The sequence below is a fragment of the Uranotaenia lowii genome, chromosome 1 (assembly GCF_029784155.1).
Source record: "Uranotaenia lowii strain MFRU-FL chromosome 1, ASM2978415v1, whole genome shotgun sequence".
NCBI classification, from domain to species: Eukaryota; Metazoa; Arthropoda; class Insecta; order Diptera; family Culicidae; genus Uranotaenia; species Uranotaenia lowii.
In genome coordinates this window covers 165,319,715-165,344,490 of record NC_073691.1, presented here as the reverse complement: position 1 = coordinate 165,344,490, position 24,776 = coordinate 165,319,715, and the positions used below count along the sequence as shown (strand labels likewise).

Here is a 24,776-nt window from a genome sequence, read left to right as displayed (position 1 = left end):
TTATATGGCCCTTATTCTGCGCCGCGCGTGACGTGATGATTGGCGAGTCACACACTCATTTGGCGGAACCCCTGAAAGTTGTAAAAATGACCCATTATTGCGAACCTGCATGATCTGTCAAAACACGGGTCATTTTGTCGAGTCAATATTACACATTATTTTGAACAGCCCGGGTACGCTTCAAGGCGTGTAGTTTTAGAGCTTGTCAAAATTTCATCCGTTTTGTGTGGTGGAAACAAAAAGCACGACAAGATCAAATGAAAGGCGACAATTTTATTCTTTGCGGTGGGCGATCTGCAGAAGCGAGCCGAAAACTATTGAGACTCTTCTAGAAAGGCTTTGAGGGTAAGTAATTTAACATTAATTAAAATATAATCAAATAACCGGAAGTTTCAACTCTTTTCAGATTTATTCTTCCTGTTGCCAGAGCCGAAACCGACATGCCGATTCCATAAAGAAGGGAAATTATAGGGACATTTATGTGTGTCTAAGTTGTTAGTTTATACAAAGTAGTTTAATTTTGGAAATAAAAACATCAACGTATGTTTGAAAACAATTGAAATTCTTTTTTTCATCCGATTTTTCCATTTTGCATGTAATATTTCTAACCACAAATGACTGCTCACATCTCCACCTAGGGGGCAAGCGTTTGAAATAATGTGTAAATTTGACCCGACGATATGACGTATAGCCTATGTACCCTATAAAGGGTACAAGGCCTGTACACCAAAAAGGAGTTAACCCAGTCTTATCCGATAACGGATCAAAACTACACTATAAGGGGTTGCACCAAATGAGTGTGCACCTCACCGTCACTCGACTCTTGTCACCTTATTCCGACAGTCGGTGACAGTGAGGTGACAGTAAGTGACAGCTGTTCATTCCCAGCGAGTGACTGGATGAACCCCGAACTGTAAAACTTATGTTTCTGTTTTTTTTTCGGAAAAATAAAGTTTTCGCGAAGTGTTGCGGCCAGCTTGGGGCGGAAATCAGCGAGGACAAGTGCTGATAGCAGAAATCAACGCGGTCCTGGAGTCGGTGGTGGGATTATCGTTTCCATTCCGCTGAAACGGAGCGAAACAGTGCAATCAGGTAAAGGAAGTCATCTCCGGAGTCCATCGTATCGTGATGGCCCTCGCTGATCTGAACACATTCCTGCTGGATCCGTTGCTGTCGCTGAAGCCGGTCCGGTTCCTCGAGGGAGACCTGATTCAAGTGAGCTGATTCACGATCTGATATCGGTGTTAGTGTTCAATAAGCTTTTTGGAGTTTCTTCTAAATTCTTAAAGGCGTTTTCAATAAAACATTTTATACTTAATTACTTTCTTTTTCTCCAATTCTAGGTCTGAGCCACGAGCAGAACATTAAGGAGACACAAAAAGTGCCCCACGACCCACGACGGGCCTATGTGCGATCTGCTATGGAGTGGTCCCGAGGATACACACGGCTGGGGAATTTTGCATCGAGGTGTTGGTTGGTGTTGGCTCGAACGTGGTTTCATAGGCCAGCACCTTGGGTGATGAATCATAAATGTTTAAATCAAAGTAGAACAATTTTAAAAGATTGTATCAGAAACTAAATGATTTTTTTTTATTATTCTGATTGAAATTTAACAATAGTTCAACTGTACAGGTCGATCTGAAAAGCGCTGGACGCTGGAGAAAATGCTGAAGGAGCAGTTCGTTTTGCGTTTGTAAGAGCGAATATTTTAGGTGTATAGAACCATTTTACACCAAATTCATTTTGAACTATTAATCTATATATACATATCTATATATATAAAACAGGGAGAGAGACAGACCATACAGAAATGTGCGAACACGCAAAACTCTTCACTGGATCATCCGATTTGCATGCGATTTTTTTTGTTGTGTTCGTCTTCACGCGAAAAATAACACAACGGAGAGATAATTTCGAAAATGTTTTTGTGGAATTTGAAAATTAATTTTTAGTTTTTATTCGTATCAAATAAAAGTCATGACACCTAATTTCCATTTTTTTTTTTCATTCGAATCACCCATAGTAGGAAGGCGCCAAAAGCAATCAAGGCTTACTGATGTTCATCCATCTCTCTATAGGAAGTTTTGGCGCCCATTTTCGTTGCAAGTATACTTTTCACGTGGCACCAGTAAAATGGATACTTGGATGTAATTGTTCGGCTTCCGTATGGGGTGAAAAAAAAAGAACGCAATAAGCCGGTATGGAGTATATCTACCTATTTTCGAAAATTGTCATTTTTGCTTCAGCATCAAGGCAACTTTAACATTTTTTAAGCTAATTTACCCAAAGCCGGATTGCCCGGTTTTACCCGGACTTCACCGAGTAATTGATAAAACAAAATTTAAAGGTCCCGGTCAAGTCGTCCAGCCCGGTTGTCCGGATTTTGATAAAAAAAACTACCCGAATTTTCCAGATTTAGTCATTTCATTTGCCAAATAAAAAAAAATCTCTTATTAAGTTAATTTTTTTTTTAATTTTGCGTACTAAAACGAAATTTTTTGAGCAACTTTTAACATAATAATCATTTACGGTTTCTGGAAGCTTAAAATACGATTAAAAATTTCTGATGTGTTTCGAAGAAAAAAATTATTAAAGTGCTTTTCGTTTTAATTTTTTTTTGAGTAGTTTCTGAATTTAGCCCAAATTTGCTTGATATTGCCCGGATTTTGGAATGACAATTTTGAAATCAAATGCCCGGATATTGTTAGGTTTTAAGATAGAATACATTTGCTTGACCAGGAAACGCGCGGGAAAAATTCTGACCTCTTTTATTTACTCTGTTATTTGGTTTTGTTTATTTTCCGGTTAAAAGAAAGACTTTCATATTATTCATATTTCATATTATTATCTAATACAGATAACGAAAAACAGAATGGTATATGAAAATTTGTTGATATTTATATATTTGCAAAAAAAAACGCAAAATTTCATACCATGAAAAGTGTTGTGCCATTTCTACAAATTTGGTACCTATACGATAAAGAAAATTTCAAACATGGTTTTGGCGAAAAAGGAAAGACAGTGCATAAAATGACGACACATTTCAACAAAACACTTTTTGACACTTATCTTGGGGTTAATAGTGTGCAGACCGGTCCGGCGATCGGTAGCAGCACCGGCGCGGCGGGCCACAGGACCAATTCAACCGGGGGAACTACGCGCTGTTGCACTCGACTTGCTCGCTCGGGTCGTACTCGCTAACTGACTGACTGACCGACGTGCACGCTCATGGCGAACTATCAAGTGGCAGTTTAATCCATCCACACATCCCCCTCCTATCCCAAATAAAATAAATGAAAAATATTCCAAGTTCGTTTCTTTTAAGTAAATTTTCAAGAACAAAATTTTTGAATGCAGAGAGACGCCATTTCATGCAAAATGTGCGTTTCCCATAAAAGAAACAATGATAATCACGATGTGAGCTCACTACTTCAAACAAGCTCGCTTTTGTTTTAGAAAACGTTTACTTGGCTAAACCATGAATCTTACCAATGAACTGTTGTAAACTAAACAACTAAATATAATAGAGCATTTCCTGAGACAGATGGTGGTAGGGTAGCTTTTTGTTTTTGTTTTGAAAAAGGTAAACACCTACTGGTCGCCATTTTGAACTTGGGATATTAGCACTGTTCAATTATTTCTTCAAAAGAAATTATTTTTTCAAATTAACATTACATAACATCAACATTACCTTCAAAGTATTTCATGTCTACAATTATTTAGTTTAAGGTAGTTTAAAAAATTAATAATTTTGCATAACCATTACTTTTGCATCGCCAATTTGGTTTCGTTACTATCCGACCATTGAACATGCGTAGTGTTGTTGTTATTTTTACCCTACCACCAGCTGCCGAAAATTGTAAACATGAGAAATCAGCTGTTCTGTTGACAAGTCGGGAAATACCTTATTGGATACGCCACATGCGCGGCCAGTGCTTTCATATTTCCATTACACCATTCCCCGACCTTTGTTGAACGAAATAATTTTAAATACTTTTTCCTGTTTAATCATCGACTAGTTATCGATGAGAATATTCGGAATTTTAGTGACAATTATTTCGTGAACTGTGCAAAAATTTAAGGAAATCGGGGACATAGACATCTGTTCCCTTTCTTGAATAAATGCTAATCATTGGATAATACTCTCCATAAAATAGTGTAAAACAACGTTGCATAAAGTTCTGTAAATCCACAGGAAACTCAATACTTTAGTATAATCTGAACGTCATTCATAATATCACCCGATCAGAAAAAGTATTTCCAAGCACAAGAAAAATAACCATGTTCGGAACGAGATAAAAAGTCAACTATACAGGCAAGTTGGATCGTTATGGTTTTAAGCCTAGTCATCTAGCATTTGTTTTTGTTTTGCCTAAATGTTTTTGTTGACGATACACGGTTAACATAATCTATTTATCGGTGCTATAAATCAACGCTTACACAGCTGAGAGTTCAATTGAGAAAATCAATATCTCATAGCTTTTTGTCCGAATTTTGAAATGCAGAAAGTTGAACTTCATTTGAAAGTGAGGTATTGCTTTAACTGAATCGCAAAACTCTCGCAAATGCTTTGGAGGGACTTTCCAAATATTTGGAAGATTCGCATTCGATAATCTCTACGAAAGAAACAAAATATTATCATCTCATAGCTCAAGGTTTTCGCTGCTACTTTGGCAAACATTCCTGATTTTGTTTGGGTTGCATTTCGAGTACTAAATAATCCCTGCTATAGAAACTGCTGCTAACAACACCCATGGATGAATCACCATCTTTAAAATCACTTAATTAAAACTTATAGGGATCAATTTCATTCACGGTGCATTCTTATCCCAATCTTACCTCTCAAATAAGTCAAGCGCGCACGTATAGAGGATTGTTTCTTACTGTAATGCATGAATTATTTGGCCCAGAAAATCATCTGTTTGGAAACACTTTTCGAACATAAAACTTTCCGCACCATATGTTTTTTTCCAAGCTGTCCTCTCAACGCACTTGGAGTTTGAAAGAATTCATTCTAGCTGATCTCTTGACTCGCTTCATTGTTCTCTCGTAACTCACGCTGTCCCCTTATTCTACTTGACCATTAATTGTTTGAAATACCAAAGCTATTTTCTCAACTTGCTTTCTAATTTCATCTTGTTATCTTAACATCTATATATAACCATTTTTTTATCGCTTGTTCCCTCGAACATCATAGTTCGTTCTCATCACAAGCTGTTCTTCCAACCCACTGGGTTTTCAATTTGATAAGGATTAAGACTGTCCTCGTCTCGCAATTCTAAGCCGTCCTCTTAACTCGCTAAGGTTGTTATCTATACGTTCAGATAATTTCTTCAACTCGCTTGAAATTCGCATGATCCTCTTTCCTCAAGCTGTCTTCTAAATCGCTTGGATTCACAATAGTGCGCAGGATGTCCTCTCAAATCGTTTGAAGATCGCGTCAATATGCACTGGCGGTCCTCCCAATTCACCATCCAATTTCAATCTGTCCTCTCAACTCGCTTGAAATTGTAATCAAAACACTCAGGCTGTCATCTCAACTCGCCTTTTCAATTTCAAGCTGTCCTCTCAACTCGCTTGTTTCTCGCGTCAATATGCACTGGCGGTCCTCCCAATTCGCCATTGAATTTCAAGCTGTCTTCTCAACTCGCTTGTTTCTTGCGTCAATATGCACTGGCGGTCCTCTCAACTCGCCATCCAATTTCAAGCTGTCCTCTCAACTCGCTTGAAATTGTGATCAAAACGCTTAGGCTGTCCTCTCAACTCGCCTTGTCAATTTCAAGCTGTCCTCTCAACTCGCTTGTTTCTTGCGTTAATAAGTACTGGCGGTCCTCTCAACTCGCCATCCAATTTCAAGCTGTCCTCTCAACTCGCTTGAAATTGTGATCAAAACGCTTAGGCTGTCCTCTCAACTCGCCTTTTCAATTTCAAGCTGTCCTCTCAACTCGCTTGAAATTCGCGTTTATATGTCCAGGCTGTCCTCTCAACACGCCTTTCAATTTCAAGCTGTCCTCTCAACTCGCTTGAAATTGCGAACAAAATGCTCAAGCTGTCCTCACGACCCGCTCAATATTTAATTTCAGTTGTCCCTTAAACGGACTTGAAACTTGTCTATTTAAATATTTTTTCAACAATTACAGTTAAAAAATTCGTTTAATTGCTTATTCATCACATACATCACTTTTTCCATATTCACTTTTTACGAAATAGCAATCAAAAATTATCGAAAGCTAATACTTTTCGCAACATCAGCTTTTACACATAATGTTTATTTCAAATACTCACTTAGTGTTTTTGCAATGGGTAATTGGTCACCCGTTTTATTTTAAACCTCGTTTGATATAAATAATTTTCGCGTGAACCTTCAACCCGGTTTTATTTTCGTTTTCAGTTCGATTTTATTTCTCAAAAACCGAATCATACAGATCCAAGAGAAAACACCTGCCACGGTCGCCAAATGTGCAGACCGGTCCGGCGATCGGTAGCAGCACCGGCGCGGCGGGCCACAGGACCAATTCAACCGGGGGAACTACGCGCTGTTGCACTCGACTTGCTCGCTCGGGTCGTACTCGCTAACTGACTGACTGACCGACGTGCACGCTCATGGCGAACTATCAAGTGGCAGTTTAATCCATCCACACAAATAGAAATTGAACATATCGGTGTCAAGGATCCTCTGCAAATGAAAAAAAAAATTAAAATGGAAGAAAACAGATTTTTAACTTTATCCCAGAAGATATTCGCTTTCCAGTTTTGCTGGAAGTCAATCTTCTTCGAAAATGTTTGCCCCTGGAGGTAGGCACTACCATAATATGACAGAAGTATTACGAAAATAGTCAAAAAACTGTGTCGATTCACTTCGTTTGAAGGTAACAATCCAGTTTCATGAGCGTAAATAATTATTTACCTATTTTCTGCTTATTTACATGTTCATTGTTTTTGCGAAATACAAAGGCTTAACGAAGTTTGCCGGGTCAGCTAGTAATCTATATATATAAAAAGCAATTATCTGTATGTTTGTTTGTTTGTTTGTTTGTTTGTTTGTTTGTTTGTTTGTTTGTCCTCTATAGACTCAGCCGTCTTAAGAGCTAGAGGTCTGAAATTTGGCATGGATACTCATTAGGTCCAGAAAGGATGAAAAATGTTTTCAGATTTTTGGATGACCCCTTCTGAAGGGGGTCGTCCATACAACACAAATATGGTTTTCGCGATATTGACGTTATTTTTTGTCGGATCGTGTTGAAAATTTGCACTTGAGTATTTTGAAAGACGAGAAATCGATTGCAGTTATCAAATTTAGGGTCAGGGGTCGGCCAAAGGGGTCGTCCATATCAACTGATGAATGTTTTTGCGATATTGGCGTTATTGTACACCGGATTGTGATGAAAATTTGCACATGAGTGTTTTGAGAGATGAACAATCGATTACAGTTATCAAATTTAGGGTCAGGGGTCGGCCAAAGGGGTCGTCCATATTCACTGATTAATGTTTTTGCGATATTGGCTTTATTATACACCAAATTGTGATGAAAATTTGCACATGAGTGTTTTGAGAGACGAACAATCGATTACAGTTATCACATTTAGGGTCAAAGGTTGGCCAAAGGGGTCGTCCATATTCACTGATTAATGTTTTTGCGATATTGGCGTTATTGTACATCGGATTGTGATGAAAATTTGCACATGAGTGTTTTGAGAGACGAGCAATCGATTACAGTTTTCAAATTTAGGGTTAGGGGTCGGCAAAAGGGGTCGTCCATATCAACTGATTAATGTTTTTGCGATATTGGCTTTATTTGACATTGGATTGTGATGAAAATTTGCACATGAGTGTTTTGAGAGACGAACAATCGATTACAGTTATCAAATTTAGGGTCAGGGGCCGGCCAAAGGGGTCGTCCATATCCACTGATTAATGTTTTTGCGATATTGGCGTTATTCTACATTGGATTGAGATGAAAATTTCCGCATAGGAGTTTTGAGGGACGCTCTTTTGCTTTCAGGTTTCAAATCTTGACTCAGGGGTCGGCAAAAGGGGTTATTATCTGTTCACTGTTTTTACGATATTCTCTTGATTGAGCATAGAATTGTAATGAAAATTGACACATGGGAGTTTAACAGAAAAGATAATTGATTTCAGGTGTCAAGTTTTGAATCGTGGTCAAAAAAAAGGCCGTCCATGTCAGTTGCTCACTGTTTTCGCGATATTGTCGTGATCATGCATCGGATTGAGATGAAAATGTTCAGATGAGGGTTATAAACTATGAGCAATTGACTCCAGGTAGCATGTTCCGTGTCAAGGGTCGGCGAAAGGGGCGTCTATATTCACTGTTCACTGTTTTCAAGTTCCTGACGTTATTTTACATATAAATTGAAAAGAAAATATGGCAAAAGGGAGTTTTGAGGAACGTAAAATTGGTTTCAATTATCGAATTCCGGGCCATGGGACAGAAAAAGAGGGTTTCATTGAAAGTTCAGTGTTTTGTGCAATAATTTTGATGGAGGCAGTTAATTGATACCAATTTAAGTGTGAAGGTCAAGCAAAAGAGTCGTGCACATAAAGAAATAGTACATGTTTCTGCCATAATGTCTAGATTTTGCAACCGATCGAGAAGAAAACACTCTCACATAAATTTTAATGAAAAGCCAATCAACCGTTTAATTTGAATTTCAAGTAATAGTAATAGTAGCAAATTTAAACACTGTTGAATTTTTTCCCCAAAATTGTCGAAAGAATGTTTCGAATTCATTTTCTAAACTCATTTTGACGTACCAATAATTTAAAGCGAAACGAAGTTCGTACGGGATCAGCTAGTAGTTTATAAATTATAAAAAATCTTGAAAACTAATGAAATAAATTTTCATATTAGGTAAAATACCTAGATTTCGACAGTTTTGGCTTGATTTGTCAGAAAAACCATGTATATAAACTATTTGACTAAAGTTTTTCATTTCAAATCTGATTGGTTATATGAAACAGATTTTTTTCTTCATTCTCTACCTTTTTTATTGATCAAAAGTTTCAAAACAACGTTTTTATTAGCCTTTTACTCAAACCTCTCGATGATCTAGTTTTCGACATTCAATTTTAGTTTTCGACACAAAAAGTTTTAGTTTTCGACAAGCATATTTCCACCTCCTTTGTTAACTCAGCAATATGAATATTTGCGTATTGGAATTGCTTGTCTACTTCACGGCGTTTTTTACACCATGGAAACAGTATAAACATACAGAAGAAGATGGGTGTCGAAAAATAAATTATTGGGAGAATTTTCAGCGCTAGTTTTCTACAGCTCAAAAAACAGTTGAAATTTCATTAAATGTTAGCAAAAATATTCAATAAATTACCGAAAAGATTGATCTCAGAACCTTAACCTTGCCATTTATTCCTTTTATGTTGCTTTTAATCAAATAAAAGGGGGGTTTTTCGTGATTCAAAATCATTCTTATTTGGTCGTTTGAATTGAATTCCACAGGTGATTAAGAATGTTACTTTTAAATTATTTATTTACAACTATCCAATAACTTATTTAGAGGAATTTTCATATTCAAGGTTAGTATATGGGAGAGCAAAAATAGAAAAATATGAAGATAGATAGCTTGAGTCACCAAACAGAAAGATAAGCCTTTCATTAAAATTTTGTCGAAAACTAGCTCCTGTCGAAATCTAGAGTATCTACCCTAAGATTTTTCAAAATTTCAATCTGAATGTATTTTCTTTTTTTGTAATTAATCCGGGCTTGGGTAGACGAGAAAACTCGCACCGTGCACATCTCTTCCTGGCCTCAGTGGCAACAGTTAGATTGTATGATGCCAGGGAAGATTTGGCAGCAGAAATCCCTTAAATAAAACCAGCCCCCTTAAACTCCAACCCTTCTCGTAAAAAGAAATTCTCGTCGGGGTTACAAATTTATTGATAATTTTAAGCATAAAACATACTAGGTAAAACATTTTGATTGAATTTTAAACTAACACCTCTGCTTTACATTAATTTCCGAAATTTTTCATTTTATTTTTATCTCGTCACCAGCTGAAAAGGTACCGACAATTGTCACCTAAAATCGTCACCCGAATGCGACGATTCTCACCCACGGTGACTTCGAGAATAGGGTAAGAACTCACAAAGTTCATCCGAAGTGATGTTCCTCACATAAACCGACTACTGACATAAATAAACCGATTGACGAAAGACGGGGCTTTCATCAATTTACTTGTTTGTAACAGGGAATGATTTTGCATTCGTCTAGAAATTAGAAATTCTAATTTCTAGAAATTCTTTCTTAATCTACCAAGCAGTACATGAAAGTGTATATCAGATGTTTTGAATTCACCTTCAAAATTCATAAGCAAAAGACGGCTTATCTTCATCCATTTAGGGACGCCCCCTAATGAATTCAAACGTCTAGCTATTGATAATTTAGAAAAATTAATCAATTCAAAAATATTATTAGCATCACTGGTGAGGCCGCCAGCAAATCAAAATTTGAGGTTATCGCTGAGGCCAATTTTTCACCAATACTATCGTACGTATATAATCTGATAGAGCTATATCACAAGCCCTTGCTTAGACATAAGGCACATTCCACCGTGACGTTAATTCACTTTTCCGGACTTTTCTGAAATTTTATCATTGTAAGAGGTCATCAAATTTACTTTAGAAAAAAAATAGCGGCAAACGGACGCACAAATAAAATTTGCTTTGAAACGAATATGATTTGTTCATTAAAAAATTTAAGATATTAGTGTTGCAATCGATTACTTTTGTGCCGTGACACCTTACAGGGTGGCCACAACTTTTTCATTCTTAAACTCCCGGGTTTCCCGGTCATAAATTCAAGGTTTTGATTGCCTAATTTAGTCCAAATATAGCTAAATTTTAAACTATTTATAGTGTTTTCGTTTATTGGCAGTGGCAACCTAGTTACCCACGAGTTTTGCCCTAACTGCTGTTATTATGTTCGGTTATTAATTCAGAAGTCCACTAGTTTTGCCCGAGATTTGAACCTCAAGCAGGCGGTTGCAAGTTGTCAGTGTTGGGGGTAAGCATAAGGGTGAGTATAGCAACCATATATTTGCATCGTCCCGGGTAACGATTCTGTTTGTTTATTCAGAAAAAGTTTTGCCCCGCGCGAGTGGAGAAAAACGAAAACGGCATTAATGAATTTTATTGTTTTATCATACCCATATCATTGAAGAAAATCATCATTTCAAAATTCATCGTCATTTCCTAAAAATATAACATAATTGGAGTTAACGATTCATTGCTATGAATTTATTATGTACTAGCTGATCCCATACGAACTGTTTATTTATTTGAAGTCTTTGACTAGTGTCATACAGGCTTAATACTTAAACTAACTTATGAATAAGAATACAATACTATTAAAAATAAGTTGAAAATTAGTTTACATCACGGATTGCACTTTTAAACGTAGATTTTGATAAATGAAAGTCAAATAAGTGCGAGACAACATTAAAAGCTTGACAACATCGGTTTAAGGGGTGATTTTGTTTAAATACTGTTCTGCTTTTTGGCAACCAAAAAATCAACTGTCTGCGTAGCTGTCGAGCTGGAGCGTAGAGGTTTAAACTATGGAGCAGTTGGGGACAGTCAACAGCGTTGGTCAAAATATCGTAGATGAAGATTCGTTGCAGATAGTTTGTTCTTTGACTAGTAACGAGCAGAATAAAGTTTTCAATGCGTACGGGTCTTCAAAACTTGACGTATTCTGACGAAGAAAACCGAGCAAAGCGAAACCTTTGGCTGTAGTCGTCGTGACATGCTGGGCAAAGTGAGCTTTTGATCAAAAGTAACCCCAAGATCTTTTATGGAGGTCACCCTTTCGAGTGAGCTTCCACTTAAAGCGTAGTCGTAAACGATTGTAATTGAGTGAAGATCAACCAAAATACATATCCGGAACTAGTTCTACAGAATGTCGTCGAACCGCCGGCACGTCGACATTTTGGTTCTAGGGATTGGGTTTTCCAACAGGACTCAGCGCCGGCTCACAAAGCGAAGAAAACCCCACTTTGGATAGCGCAACATTTTCCAGGGTTCATTTCGAGCTCCAGGTGGCCAGCGAGCTCGCCAGACCTAAAACCTATGGACTTCGCTGTTTGGAGGCCAAAGTCTGCTCTAAGAAACATGAAGGTGTGGAGGTCCAGAAGCGACATCTCGTGACAGCCCGGGATAAACTGCCACAAGAACACCTGCGGGCCTCATACGATGCGTTCCTCGACCGTCTGCGGCGAGTGGTTAAACTCAAGGGCGAACAACACGGAAAATAATAAAAAGGTAAAATTTACCGAGTTAGCAAAGGTGAACGCTCGTGAAAGCCAAAAAGGTAACTTCTACCTCTTCGAGGTGAAACTCACCTCACAGTGAGGTAAAATTTACCTGAATCGAGGTTGGAAAAAAGGTACAATTCACCGAGAAAAAAGGTGAATCCAAAAAAGGTAAATCTTACCTCGTAGTGAGGTAAAGTTCACCTGAATTGAGCTCGATAAAAAAGTATAATTCACCTAGAAAAAAAGGTAAATCCAAATAAGGTAAAACTTACCTCGTAGCGAGGTGAAATTGACCTGGATTGAGCTAAACAAAACGGTACAATTCTTCTAAAAAAAGTAACTATTCGCCGAACCCGTTCATTGAGGTTAAGCTGTTTTGTCATTCTAGGAACAAGTTTTGCTTTGTGCCTAATATGTGAAAATCGGAATAGAATGGTAAGTGTTCTTAAATATCATTTAGTTGTGCTGGTTCTCGTCATAATACTATTGATTTTGTTTCAGATCGGCCCATAGAGCTTTGAGGTGTATTCCACGTCATCCTCCAGCCGGAAAAGCCGAACCTGACCGGATTAGTCGAACGGAGGAGGCCATGAATGTACGCAACGCAGGTGGATTCAGCGGCCATAGCGGCTCAGAAGAACGCGAAGCCGAATTACCAGTCCCTATTTATCTCCAATAAATATCATTTTTGAAAGAATTTTGTATTTTTTTAATTCTTATTGAAGAAAACAATCAAACTAACCAGCATTTACCTTTTAAATCAGTAAATGGGAAAACGGTATTATTTACTATTTTGCTAGGTGAATGCGAAAAGGTAAAATTTACCTTTTTGCTAGGTAAAATGAAAAAAGGTAAAATCTACCTTTTTGCTAGGTGAATGAAAAAAAAGTAAAATTTACCTCGAAAGAGGGGTGGAAAAAATTCACCTCGCAAAAAGGTAAATTTTACCTTTTTTTTATTTTCCGTGAAGTCGAACTTTACCAGTGAATTTTCAAAAAGTAAGTTGTTTTCAAGAGAAATTGAATGAACTTGAAATAAAAAGTTTTGATCAATTTATATGTTTATTTTAATGTAGCACTTCAATTGCCGGACCCTATATGTCCTTGAATCGCCTACATTTCCCAGGTCTACGTTCATCCTTGCTATGGTAAGGTTGCCAGATTGCCCGGTTTTATCCTGGTTTGCCAGATTTTTTTGAAGTTTTTTGAAAGCTTAAAATACTGTTCAAAATCCGTCGATGAGTTTTGATGAAAAAAAAAACAATTTTTTTCAATTTTTTTTCAATTTTTTTTCCTTGATTTTTGTTGAGTAATTTCTGGGTTTTTGTGAAAATTTGATCGGATTTTGCCCGGATTTAAAGTGGTCATTTTTTAAATCAAATGCCCAGATTCTACCAGGATTTTATATAAAATTGCCCAGATTTGTCCGGCCCGGATACGTGCTGACAACCATAGGCTAGGGCTTCCAGTAGAGGTTGACCCCTGGGGTTTGTAAGGCGACTACCCCATTCTACGGCCCACGCGTTGAAGTCCCCGCCTATGACAACGGGGCTCCTACCAAGGTTGCCGAAAAAAAATCTGTGTTTTTGAGAAAAATAATTCTGATTTTCTGTGATTTTATCCAAAAATTCTGTGATAAATTTCTGTGATGCTATTTCCTTGAATTTTATAGAAAATCTATTATAAATTGGGTCTTTTTCACATTTTAGTTGGGCAAAATCAATTACCATTACCAATCTTATCATATTTTTCTAACTCAAAATAAGAAATCTAAATTTGACGCTGTCCAAAAAAAATATAATTTCGGAAATTTATTCAAAATTTAAAAATTCTGTGAAATCTGTGAAAATTTCAAAATTCTGTGTTCTGTGACACAGATTCTGTGATGAAAATTTGCTCAAAATTCTGTGAAATTACAGATTTTTCTGTGATTTCGGCAACCTTGGCTCCTACCTTCAACGATTTTGTCCATCATGACGCCGAACTTCTCCATGGCTGATATGAATAAAGTTCTAGCAATTACTTTTGCTATTTTCGAGCAGTTTTGTGAATCAAATACTTCGAATGGCATGCATATTTTTAATCCGGAACTGGTTGAAGGTACATGTTCTACTTTGCTTTTCATATCTAGTTGACCAAATGCTTTAAATTTTGCCATTCTAAAGTTCGAGCTAAGTGAAAGCTATCGAAGCAATTGCTATTTTCTTATTAATTCCACCTCATGACCCACTTTAGGGGGGGGGGGGGGGGGTCAACTTTTCTTCAAAAACCATCTGCCTCAACAGCTGTTGTCCTAAGTGGCAGTGGTTGAGGTTAAGCTGAACCGCTTCTAAATATCCTTCACCACACCGCTAACAAAAACCACTCCTATCGGTGCCATTGCAGGCAAACAATTTGTGCCCGTACTCGACACAACGGAAACACCTTTCCGGTCGCTGGGGGATGGCTATCTGTTAGATAGACCACCCCACTTTTAGCCGCCCATACTTAAGTGCTGCGTTTGCTTTCCGAAGTTTCGCGAACGCCACCCGTGTCCCGGATTGGGGAGGACCTTCCCGCATCCTGACCGAAATCTCGTCCGTTTCGATCTCATTCAGATCCTTCAGCGCATCCTCGACCTCAACCTCAACGTGGCTATCTCGTCCAGGTTCTTAATCCTGACGGTAACCGTGGTGCTCAGGGCATGGATTTCCGCAGTTTTCCCATATATCTCCGCGTGAGCACGCTGCACTCCGCGCTTTTGACAGTCGAGCCACGTCGGAGCTCGAGGATCATCTCGCCGAAGCGTGTTCGGCGGATTTCCCTAACGTCTCCACCTAGACCCATCGGCCTATCGCTCGTCCTCATTTGACGGAGGACATCAACGTAGGTACCTTTCGGTGCCTTTACCACCAAAACGCCTTCACCTTGTCCCTGACACGGTTGGGTTTGGGCTTGGACTTGGGTTTGGCTATGGCTTTCGTGGTCTTTTTACATCTGCGCTCAACCGTCTGCCACCCAGTTGGCGCTTCGGAAACTTGGCCTCCCTCCTTATCCTCTTTTTCGCCCGGATCTTGCCGGACCTTAGAATCCTGAGCTCGTTTCTTCAGGGCTTCTGGTCTCGTCTTTCCTGGGTACCTTCTTTTTCTGTTGCCGTTTCCGGCAAACTCCTCTTCGCCATCCGTCTGCACGCAGACGCTGACCTTCTTCGGTCGAATCGTATCCGCCCACAGAGGGATCACCATGTTCTCACGTGCTTTCTTCCGGCACTCCGCGGCGAGTTGGCGAGTTTCTCCCGGACCTTCTTGTGGATGTTAGACTTCTTTCTAACACAACCCACAAGGTCCTGCATGCCCGCCATTGGCAATGGCCAGTACAGCAGGAGCCTCAGGACCTGAAGCTCCGGGAGCTTAGGAGTTCCTCGACTGCCTGCTGGACTTGAGCGAACGGGTCTTCGCTCTATCCGCCATCTACAGGCGTCCTCACCGGCTCGGCGAGTTGCCTAACTTCAGCCAGAAGGAGAGAGAGTTTGCTACCCGCACTGAGGCCAAAGGTCTATTTACAAAACTTACCCCGAAACATGAAATAGTTTTGTTTCATGCAAACTTCAGCGACGGCGATGTACGCTTCAATCTGGTTATGGGGTATTCGGCGGCGTTCTAACTGTCTTCGTTGTTTGTTTCTGTCGTCTTTTTTGGATAAACAACGCAAATCATTTTTTCGAAAAATTGTATTACTTCTTTCTCATATAAAAGGTTTTCTAATGCAAATGTTGCTGTCAGCCGAGAATGAACTTTTTTTTAGATTGCTGCATATTACGCTGGAGAACCAAGGATTATGTTTTAAGCTGGTATATTATCGCAAAACTACCACCAGATTGATTCTGTGCCAAGGTTCCAGGCTTACTGAGTTCGATTACCGGTATTGGCAAAGAATCCTTTGGGTTTGAATCATATAAGTGGCCAACAGAAAAGATGCATTTTCTCGAATAATCAATCAGTTGCCCGCTGGCCAGGTAAATGTACACGGATGCCGGAATACCTATAGAAAACTAGAAAACCTAATTGGCATGTTCTTCCAAAGTTTTCTTTCATAAACATACACAATACATACACTTCATAACAGTTCATACGAAGCCATGGAGCTCGGGTATAGTAAAAGCAACATTGGAGATTAGTCGAACAAAATAATCTAAAGAAGGCATGTAAGCACATACTTAGGCAGAAACTGCGGTGAATCCGTGCACTCATGGTGGATAACCAACATACAGCCCCCAGCTAAAATTTTAGCTCCAATGGTGCCCAGACACTAAGTTTACGAAGTTCTTGAGCTAAAACTATGATTAGTGCAAGATAAATTAAGAGTAAACATTTATTTCTAACTGTCTTGTGTGAGGAACGAAAATTTATAAACATTTTATGTTGTTGCCAATTTGCAACAATTAGTATTTAGGTCAAATACTCGAACCATGTGAAAATAATATTTTTTCATTAGGGGAGATGGGGGCATAATGGCCACCTTAAGGAAAACGCTTATTTAACCATAGAGAACAGCTGCAATATGTGAATTACATCATTGTTTCGTGTTCAGACACTCAAATAGTCTATTGCCAAATGGGATGAAACTTGAAAAAGTAGATAAAAACGTTTAAAAATGCATTTTAAAATTTTTTGCCGAAAGCTGAAAACCAGTCACTGTAGAGGTATAATGAGAAACCCCCCGAGGCAGTATGAGCACCATTAATGAAGGCATAATGAGCATTTTCTGCCGGGGAATCTAGCAGCGAATTCAACTCGATGAAGTCAACTGAATTATAGGGCTACAGCTTGGCTTGTTTCGTCTGTCGATTTGGCCTATTGGTAAGATGTCGGAGAGGTAATCAGTTGGCTCGAGTTCAATTCCTGGTCGAGGTGATTTTTTTTCATTTATCATTCATGATCATGATTGCACTAAACGGTGAGGCATAGATTCATCAAACAAAGCAATAACAAAATAATCCAGGTCTGTGTGTAGAATTCAAAGAATTATCACATGCTCATACCAGGGTTGCTAGCGATTTTTCGTTTTGAAATTCCAAAGTTTTTCCCGGTTTTTTCCCGGTTGTAAATGAAGATTTGCCCATTTATTATACTCGATTCTAAATATAAAAATCATGGTGAATAAAAAAAACAATGTATAGGGCCTCACATTTCTAACAATAGTATCTTAAAACTTGTTAAACGGTTAGAAATCATGACGAATACTTCGGCATCTTTTAACACGTAGTCTTTTCACATCAAATTGACAGGTTTTCATGATTTTTTGAAACGAATCTAACAAAAATGATACCTATTCGTTGTTTTGCAGCAAAACAACTACAACAACAACAACTTTTGCTCCACAATTTCAACAATTTTGTAAAAATAAGTCCAGTTAAATTGATCTTGGAACTATAATGTAGAAGGAATGTACTTTTTAGCAACTGTGAAATTTTCTAGAATTTTAATAGAGTTATAGAAATAAATTGTTTAGTTTGTATAGAAATACGTAAAAAAAATACATCGAAATATATTATCAAATCAGCTTCTTAACATGGGGATTTGTTTAACAGAACTGAAAATCATCAGATTGAAGAAAAATATTTAGTTACTTGTCATTTTTTTGTAAAAATCCTTACACATGTTTTAGAAAAGTTTTTCGTTCCAATACAAAACAATGAGTACATTTGAATCATTTGAACTAAAGATTCGTGAAAATATACAAAATCGCGTATAAGACAGGTCTGAACTTTAATCGTTTGAATCTAAGCTATCATTTTGTATAAGGGTAAAGACCTTGGATCGAAGATGAACTTGGATTTCTACAGGACCTTTTTCAATACAATTTTTACATAATACATAGGAAACTTTAAGCAAAAGTTCAACGTAGGAAGAATTAAAAACTAAACACTTGCGATAAAATGCTTCGTTCCTCAGGCCATTTCAAACGAAATGCACAACAACAACAACATTAAAAAAATCAATTTTTTCTGGTTTAAAAAATGGTGTAACTCTGCTTGAAAACGTCTTACGCTATTAAATTATTTGCTCTTTGCATAAATCAATTTAAAAAAAAACTGATACAGTCGAACCTGGATAAGCGAGAAACCTCTATAAGCGAGAGAGAAAACACTAAATCCCAAGCTTTTTAAAGCACAAAATTTCTTTAAGTGACAGTTTAAAATCACTATAAGCTAGAGTTCTTTTCCTGACTAGACCAAGGAAATAAGATAAAATACCAGGATTATTAAAGTTTCGGTACCGAAAGAATATTGGGTTACCAAAGAGCAAATATCCACATTTCCATATTGAAACTCACTCGAGAAAACTTCGAACTGATGCATCAAACGTTTTTTTTTATAAATCAGTGGATTTATCATATACACATTGAATAGCTGCATTTCAAGATCACTTTAATGTTTTTATATATTACTGACCCTCTATAAAGAGAATCTGGTTAAGTTGGAAACCTCTTTAAACGAGAAAAAAATTTAGTCCTTTGGACTCTCACTTATCGACGTTCGACTGTACTCAGTTTTGTGTTTAGTATTGTCGATACTAGTTTCATTATTGAATTCATAACACTTGAGTTTTGCTTGTTAGTGTAGCACACGCGGAGAATCGCATATTGCTCCGTAATAAGTTGAAAATACGATCAAGTTTCGTTCGTTTACTAATGAACGAAAATAAGCGTTTATGATATAAATCTATATTGAGGCTGTCAAAAATAACTCTTAAACTTAGAAATTATTTTAAAAACATTTTTGAAATTCTGCGAAAAAATTTCAAATATGACAATTTTCGCGGTGAGGTGCCGAAATTCCCGGTTTTTTCCCGGTTTCCCGGTGACGCGATGAAATTCCAAAGTTTTTCCCGGAATTCCCGGTTTTCCCGGTTCGCTAGCAACCCTGATGTCATACATTATGTTTCTGATGTTTTGTTTGACGGATGATGCTTTGATGCTATAAGCCGTATAATGTAACAATAAAAAAAAAATCAATCATTAATGGTATGTGCAAAAAAAAATCCCCTCGAACAGGAATCGAACTCGAGTCTACTGATTACGTCTCGGACACCTTACCAATAGGCCAAATCGACAGACGAAACATGTCAAGCTGTAGCACTATTATTCAGTTGACTTCATCGAGTTGAATTCGCTGCTAGATTCCCCGGCAGGAAATGCTCATTATGCCTTCATTGATAGTGCTCTGTTCGCCTCTAGTGAACAAATTAAAGTAAAAAAGCGTTTTAAAATTGATTAAAGTGAAAAATCAAAAATTTTATGATGTTGAAAATTGAGAAACAATGTGTAGATCATGTTGCAGTGCGTACATTTCAGATCAAGATGATTTAAAGGTCATAAAAGCTTATTTGGTGGTGCTCAAAAATTATAATATTTTCATCACTTGAGAACCTAGCTAGTTATTATTTAATATTTCTGTAAAGATGAATAGGATATTTCTTTTTTGGTGAAAAATTAATACTATGGGTAGTACGAAACAAGACCTTATGAAAATTTGTTTAAGAAAATACGTACTTATGTAGAAAAAAGAGTGCTCATTATGCCCTGGGTGCTCGTTATGCCCTCATCTCCCCTATTTTTCCCTTCATGTACTCATCATTACGCACTATTGAGATTTTTTTCAAGAAAAAATAAAAAATAAAAAAATGAAGTGTTAAGACTCCTCCTATCTTTTCCGTGGGGAGCTAGAAAAGGGAGAGGGGTGCACCCATACATTTTTTTAATAACTCTTAAAATGTCGAGTAAATTTTACATAAAAGGATTGGGGAACGAGAAACGTTTTCTTGATTATTAAACAGGGAAACTCTCATAGTTTTGTTTATAAGGACTGGGAAAGTGATCAAGCAAATGGAATCAAATTTTATACAAGTAAAACATTGATTGTGGCAGAATTTAGGAACTTATGAATAAATAAAGACAGAGTCTTAGTTTTAGATACATATTAATGATAGGAAAACAAATATTAGGACAGGTTATAAAATTTTAGAGGGTGTAGCAAAGCACACCAGGTCAGCTAATGATGAATAAAAAAGAGGGTTCGCTCGCGTTTTGGTAAAATTCCTATTATAAGATTTATGTATGTTCGTTTATAGAGCATTGAATAAATTTAACAGAATATTTTCAAAACTCTATAGTTGGCGTAAGAAAACTTTACAGATAGAATAAATAGATTTTAAGTTATGAATGTGTATAAAACACCAAAGTAACGGTGGCCCAAGATACCCCTCGTGATGTGGCCCTTGATTCCCCACAAGAGATGCTTTGCAAATTGATTGCGTTTGTGTGGCGTATTGGTTATTCATGAAATTTCCTTTTCCATGTCAGAAAGCAAGACGAAACTGGGATAATAAGCATATGAGCATATTTTTCTTATGATCTATAGGTTTCCCACTGATGCAATTTGCGAGAACTTTTTTAATTATGTTGGTCATTTTTTAGCTAATTAAATATAATAAGTATGGGAGAGTGGGGAATCATGGGCCACTTTTTTTCGTTGTTCCATAACTTCTTTATTATGAAAGATCAAATGAAAATAAAAAATGGTATGGTTTTTCACATTTTCAAGGTATCATAAGGTTTTTTTTTTAATTTTTAATAAGTTATTTTCCCAAAATTCTGACTGTTTGAAAAAAAGTAATATTTTTTCGATTTTGAAAAATGGTGGGGTATCGTGGGCCACCACATCCAAATTGACCAAATATCATGCAAAGTTTATGAGTTGACCCAAAACTGTGATTTCCTAATTCATTTCGTTATTTAAAATCAATTTCAGATGATGAAATAAAAAAGAGAGCTGTGTATGATCGCATAGATTCCAAACTCTTCATTTGGCATAAGAAACTTTACAGATAGGTAAAACGTATTTTAAGTTCTGAATGTGTATAAAAACTTAAAAATATAGGTGATTCAAGATGTGTGGCCCACGATTCCCCACAAGCTATGATTTGCAAATTGGTTGCGTTTGTGTGACTTATTGATGTTTCATCAAAAATTCCTTTTCCACGTGAAAGATCATGACAAAACAAAGATCATAAGCGTATGAGCATATCTTTGTTATGCACTTTAGGTTCCCCATCGATGAAATTAGCGGGTATTTTTTTAATTATGAAAGTAAATTTTTCTAACTTTTTAAAGTTTGATAAATAAAAGAAGCATATGATGCGAATTTCAGTCAACAACATATAGGAATATATGCTCACGCAAAACGACGACGGTGACAGTTGGTTTGAGATTTTTATCTTAACACACATCTGAGATATTTAAAGTGGCCCACGTTTCCCCATGGCTTACGATACCCCACTCTCCCCTATATGTCAAAAACATATAGAAATATATGCTTACGCAAAGCGACGACGATGACAGTTGGATTGAGATTTTTATCTCAACACATAGCTGAGATATTTAGAGTGGTTCACGTTTCCCCATGGCCCACGTTACTCCACTCTCCTCTATGAAACAAATGTATGTCACTGTAGAAACAAAAAATCTCATGAAAACATAAAATTATTTATTTCGACCTCCAAGGAGAGATTCTAAAGTAGGTCCATAAATTGAGAAATTTTGAGAAATATCTTTATGTCGAACAAATTTCTTTAGATATCGCACAACCCAGACCTGCTCAGTAATACAAACACTAAACCGGCACCGGAAAGTCTAGGTCAATGTCAATAAAAAAAAAGCCGATGCAAATACTTAAGCTCGTTACTTCTAGCTTAAACAAAAAACATAACCACGGAGTAAAGCTCACAAGTTTGAATCCGAAGCTTTTGCTCAGCTGATTCACACACATTGCTTTAAATTTCTCTCCTAATTTGGGAGAGTGAGCATGTGGAGCATGTTCAGATTTCGTTATGCTCCGCTCAAGAAAGTGGGAAATTCCAAAACTTTTCATGAGTAAAGGTACCTTGAAAATGGAGCATATCGAACGAAAGCTTAAGCTGAACGAGACTTCGGGTTCAGCGGCTATGAACAGCTGGTAGAATTAATGCAACACATTTTGTGTTGAGTGCGCTAAATTAAATAAAAAAAAACGCATCGAACTACGCCCGATGAAATCATAATTGTACCGGAAAAACATGAATGGAATTTTTAATCTGGTACCTGAATTGAAGAGTAAACCATGAACATTAATTTAGAATAATGTTTCAAATTTCAGTTATTTCATTATTAATGAGTGTTGCATGAAATCTAAATTCTTAATCTGCATTCGAATTTGAGTTCTTAATCTGAATTCCTAAAACTAAATGCTGAATCTGAATTCCGAATAAATATTGTTTTCCATTATTTTTGGCCATATCGGTAAAAGTTACATTATTTGAGAAAAAATATTTCATGTGTTGAAGATCATAGTCGGTAAATTCTGTACCTAAATTGTGGTGTCATGTCAGAGAAGTATGACATTACCCCAATACAGTTTCAATTCTTAAGATGCCTTACTCTATAAAAAATGTTACAATGTATAACCCGCATACTGGTAAAGCCAGTTTGATCGAGTTGAATAAATTTGCATATATAAGCCTACATCCCGTAACCATAACCGAAATCGATGCAAATCCATTCAGTTCTATCGAATTGGTTGAAAGATTGAAAAAAAAGGTTAGGATGGAAGTAAAAAAAAACTCACCCAGTTGTCATTGACATCTCCACCGCCCAAGATTTGCTGGTGGGATCTCCCGTGTCAGTTCGGTTGTCTTTGATTGATCGTGTTGCGATTGTCATTTGGCGGCCCCTTAGGCGCGTCAGGTTCATCCAGTTCTGCGGCTTTGTTGTTGTTGTTCTTTTATTTTTGATCAATTAAACAGGTATTGATAATACATAATAATGATGATAAATTAAGCTACTAGTACTAGATACTAGAATAAAAGTTGATAACATTGAGGAGAACGACACGAAGTGTTTCTAGTTCAACAATAACGAGACACAAAAAATAAAACACTACACTCAGATGAAATTAAGAAGTAACACACGAACACACAAACACACACAGAGACCCGATCTTCCGCTGCCGGCCACTTGGCTTCACTTGTCCTCTTTCCGCATTTCTTGGACAGCATGGTTTCGGGTTCTTTTTTCGCGTATCATTGAACTTTTTTGTGTTATTTTTCGAGAAACCGCTTCGCCGATCATCGCCGCTGTCGTCTTTGGACGAGGCCAACATTTTACTGGCGGCGTCCGGCCCTGGTGACCTGATTTCGTTCTGCCTGTTCCTTCTCGCGGAGTTCTTTAATCGCTCCGACCGAACCCCACATCACCTTGGCCGTCACCTGGGTGGCCCCTGATCCTGGCCCTCCACCTGTGTTTGCCGCCTGTATTCCGCCACCGGTTCCTACTGAAGAATGTTCCAAGTGACCTCCACTGGTGGCGCGTGTCGTCCGCTGTTCGGAACCGGATCCAGATCTGGTGCTTACTGCTGCTCCTCGACCCCCTCGGGTCCCGTGAACGTTGGCCGCATAGGTGGCGTTGACGTAGTTGTTGTTCTGATCTTTTTCGCGATCGCAATTTTTACATTGGTAAGACATTGTGCCACTCTCGAATGCACCTGATCCTCACCACAGTTTACTCAAACAAGTGCCTTGCAAAGAACGAAAAACTACTCCGTCACTACTCGGTTCAACCAGCGATTTGACCCCCGGAAGCACAAAGCCTGAATTATGCAACGACGAACAACGGTGATTAAACACGAGCCGAAAGCCAAAAAACCAGAATCTCCGCGAAAGATCACCCGATCACTGGTCTGTAAGCAATGCGTTTTGTGTGCCGCGCAGCTTCCATGAATTCGCACCCCCCGATTAGCACAGAAGCGAGTTCGTCGTCTTGGATCCGATGCAAGTGCGCAAGACTTGAAGTCTCGAGCTCGGGTCCCAAAAAATGATGGCGATGCCGAAGCTCGAAGATGAACCTACAAAGCCGTTCGGGACCCACACACACACTACTTATACTTGTGCACTCTCCCTCGGCAAAAGCTCATTTCTGATCAAAAGCTCCTCGTTCGAAGGGTGAAAGCAACTAGTGAATTCATCCGTTCGATATATGATCGGTTTGGAGATTCGAGTGAGAGTCTGAAAAGCTTTGGGGTCTCAAGTGATTCAGTGGAACATGTTTAAAATAGAGACACTAGCACAGAAAATGAGCAATCATGTCGTGAAGTGTTTTTTTTACAAGACATGTTGGCAACGAATCGTTTGAAGTAGGTAGGTAATTTGACAGCTTATCAATAAATCAGCCAAAAAATAAGCCTATGATCATTTAGAATCCGGACAGATACAAACGTGTGTATTTAAAAAGTTATCCATTTGATCGAAAAATTTTCTATGGAGAAAATAAAAGCGTTAAAAAAATTATACTCAATACTCATAAAAGCTCTTTTTTTTATTTTTGCACACTTTTTAAGTCATTGGTCGATTAAGTATTTTTACCACAGAAGCAAAACCTTTGTAAAATTACGATATTTTACACAAATCTGGTTGGAAAC

General features: G+C 37.7%; 1 protein-coding gene across 1 annotated transcript in view; it reads right to left on the bottom strand.

The window, feature by feature from the left end:
• LOC129740399 (uncharacterized) overlaps positions 1–24,162 on the bottom strand; it is a 39,634-nt gene extending 15,472 nt beyond the window's left edge. The window contains exon 1 of the mRNA XM_055732095.1: positions 22,929–24,162. Within this exon, the coding sequence (XP_055588070.1) occupies positions 23,464–23,823 (360 nt within the window). The 5' untranslated portion in view covers positions 23,824–24,162 and the 3' untranslated portion in view covers positions 22,929–23,463. The remainder of the gene's footprint in view (positions 1–22,928) is intronic.
• Positions 24,163–24,776: the final 614 nt, after the last annotated feature.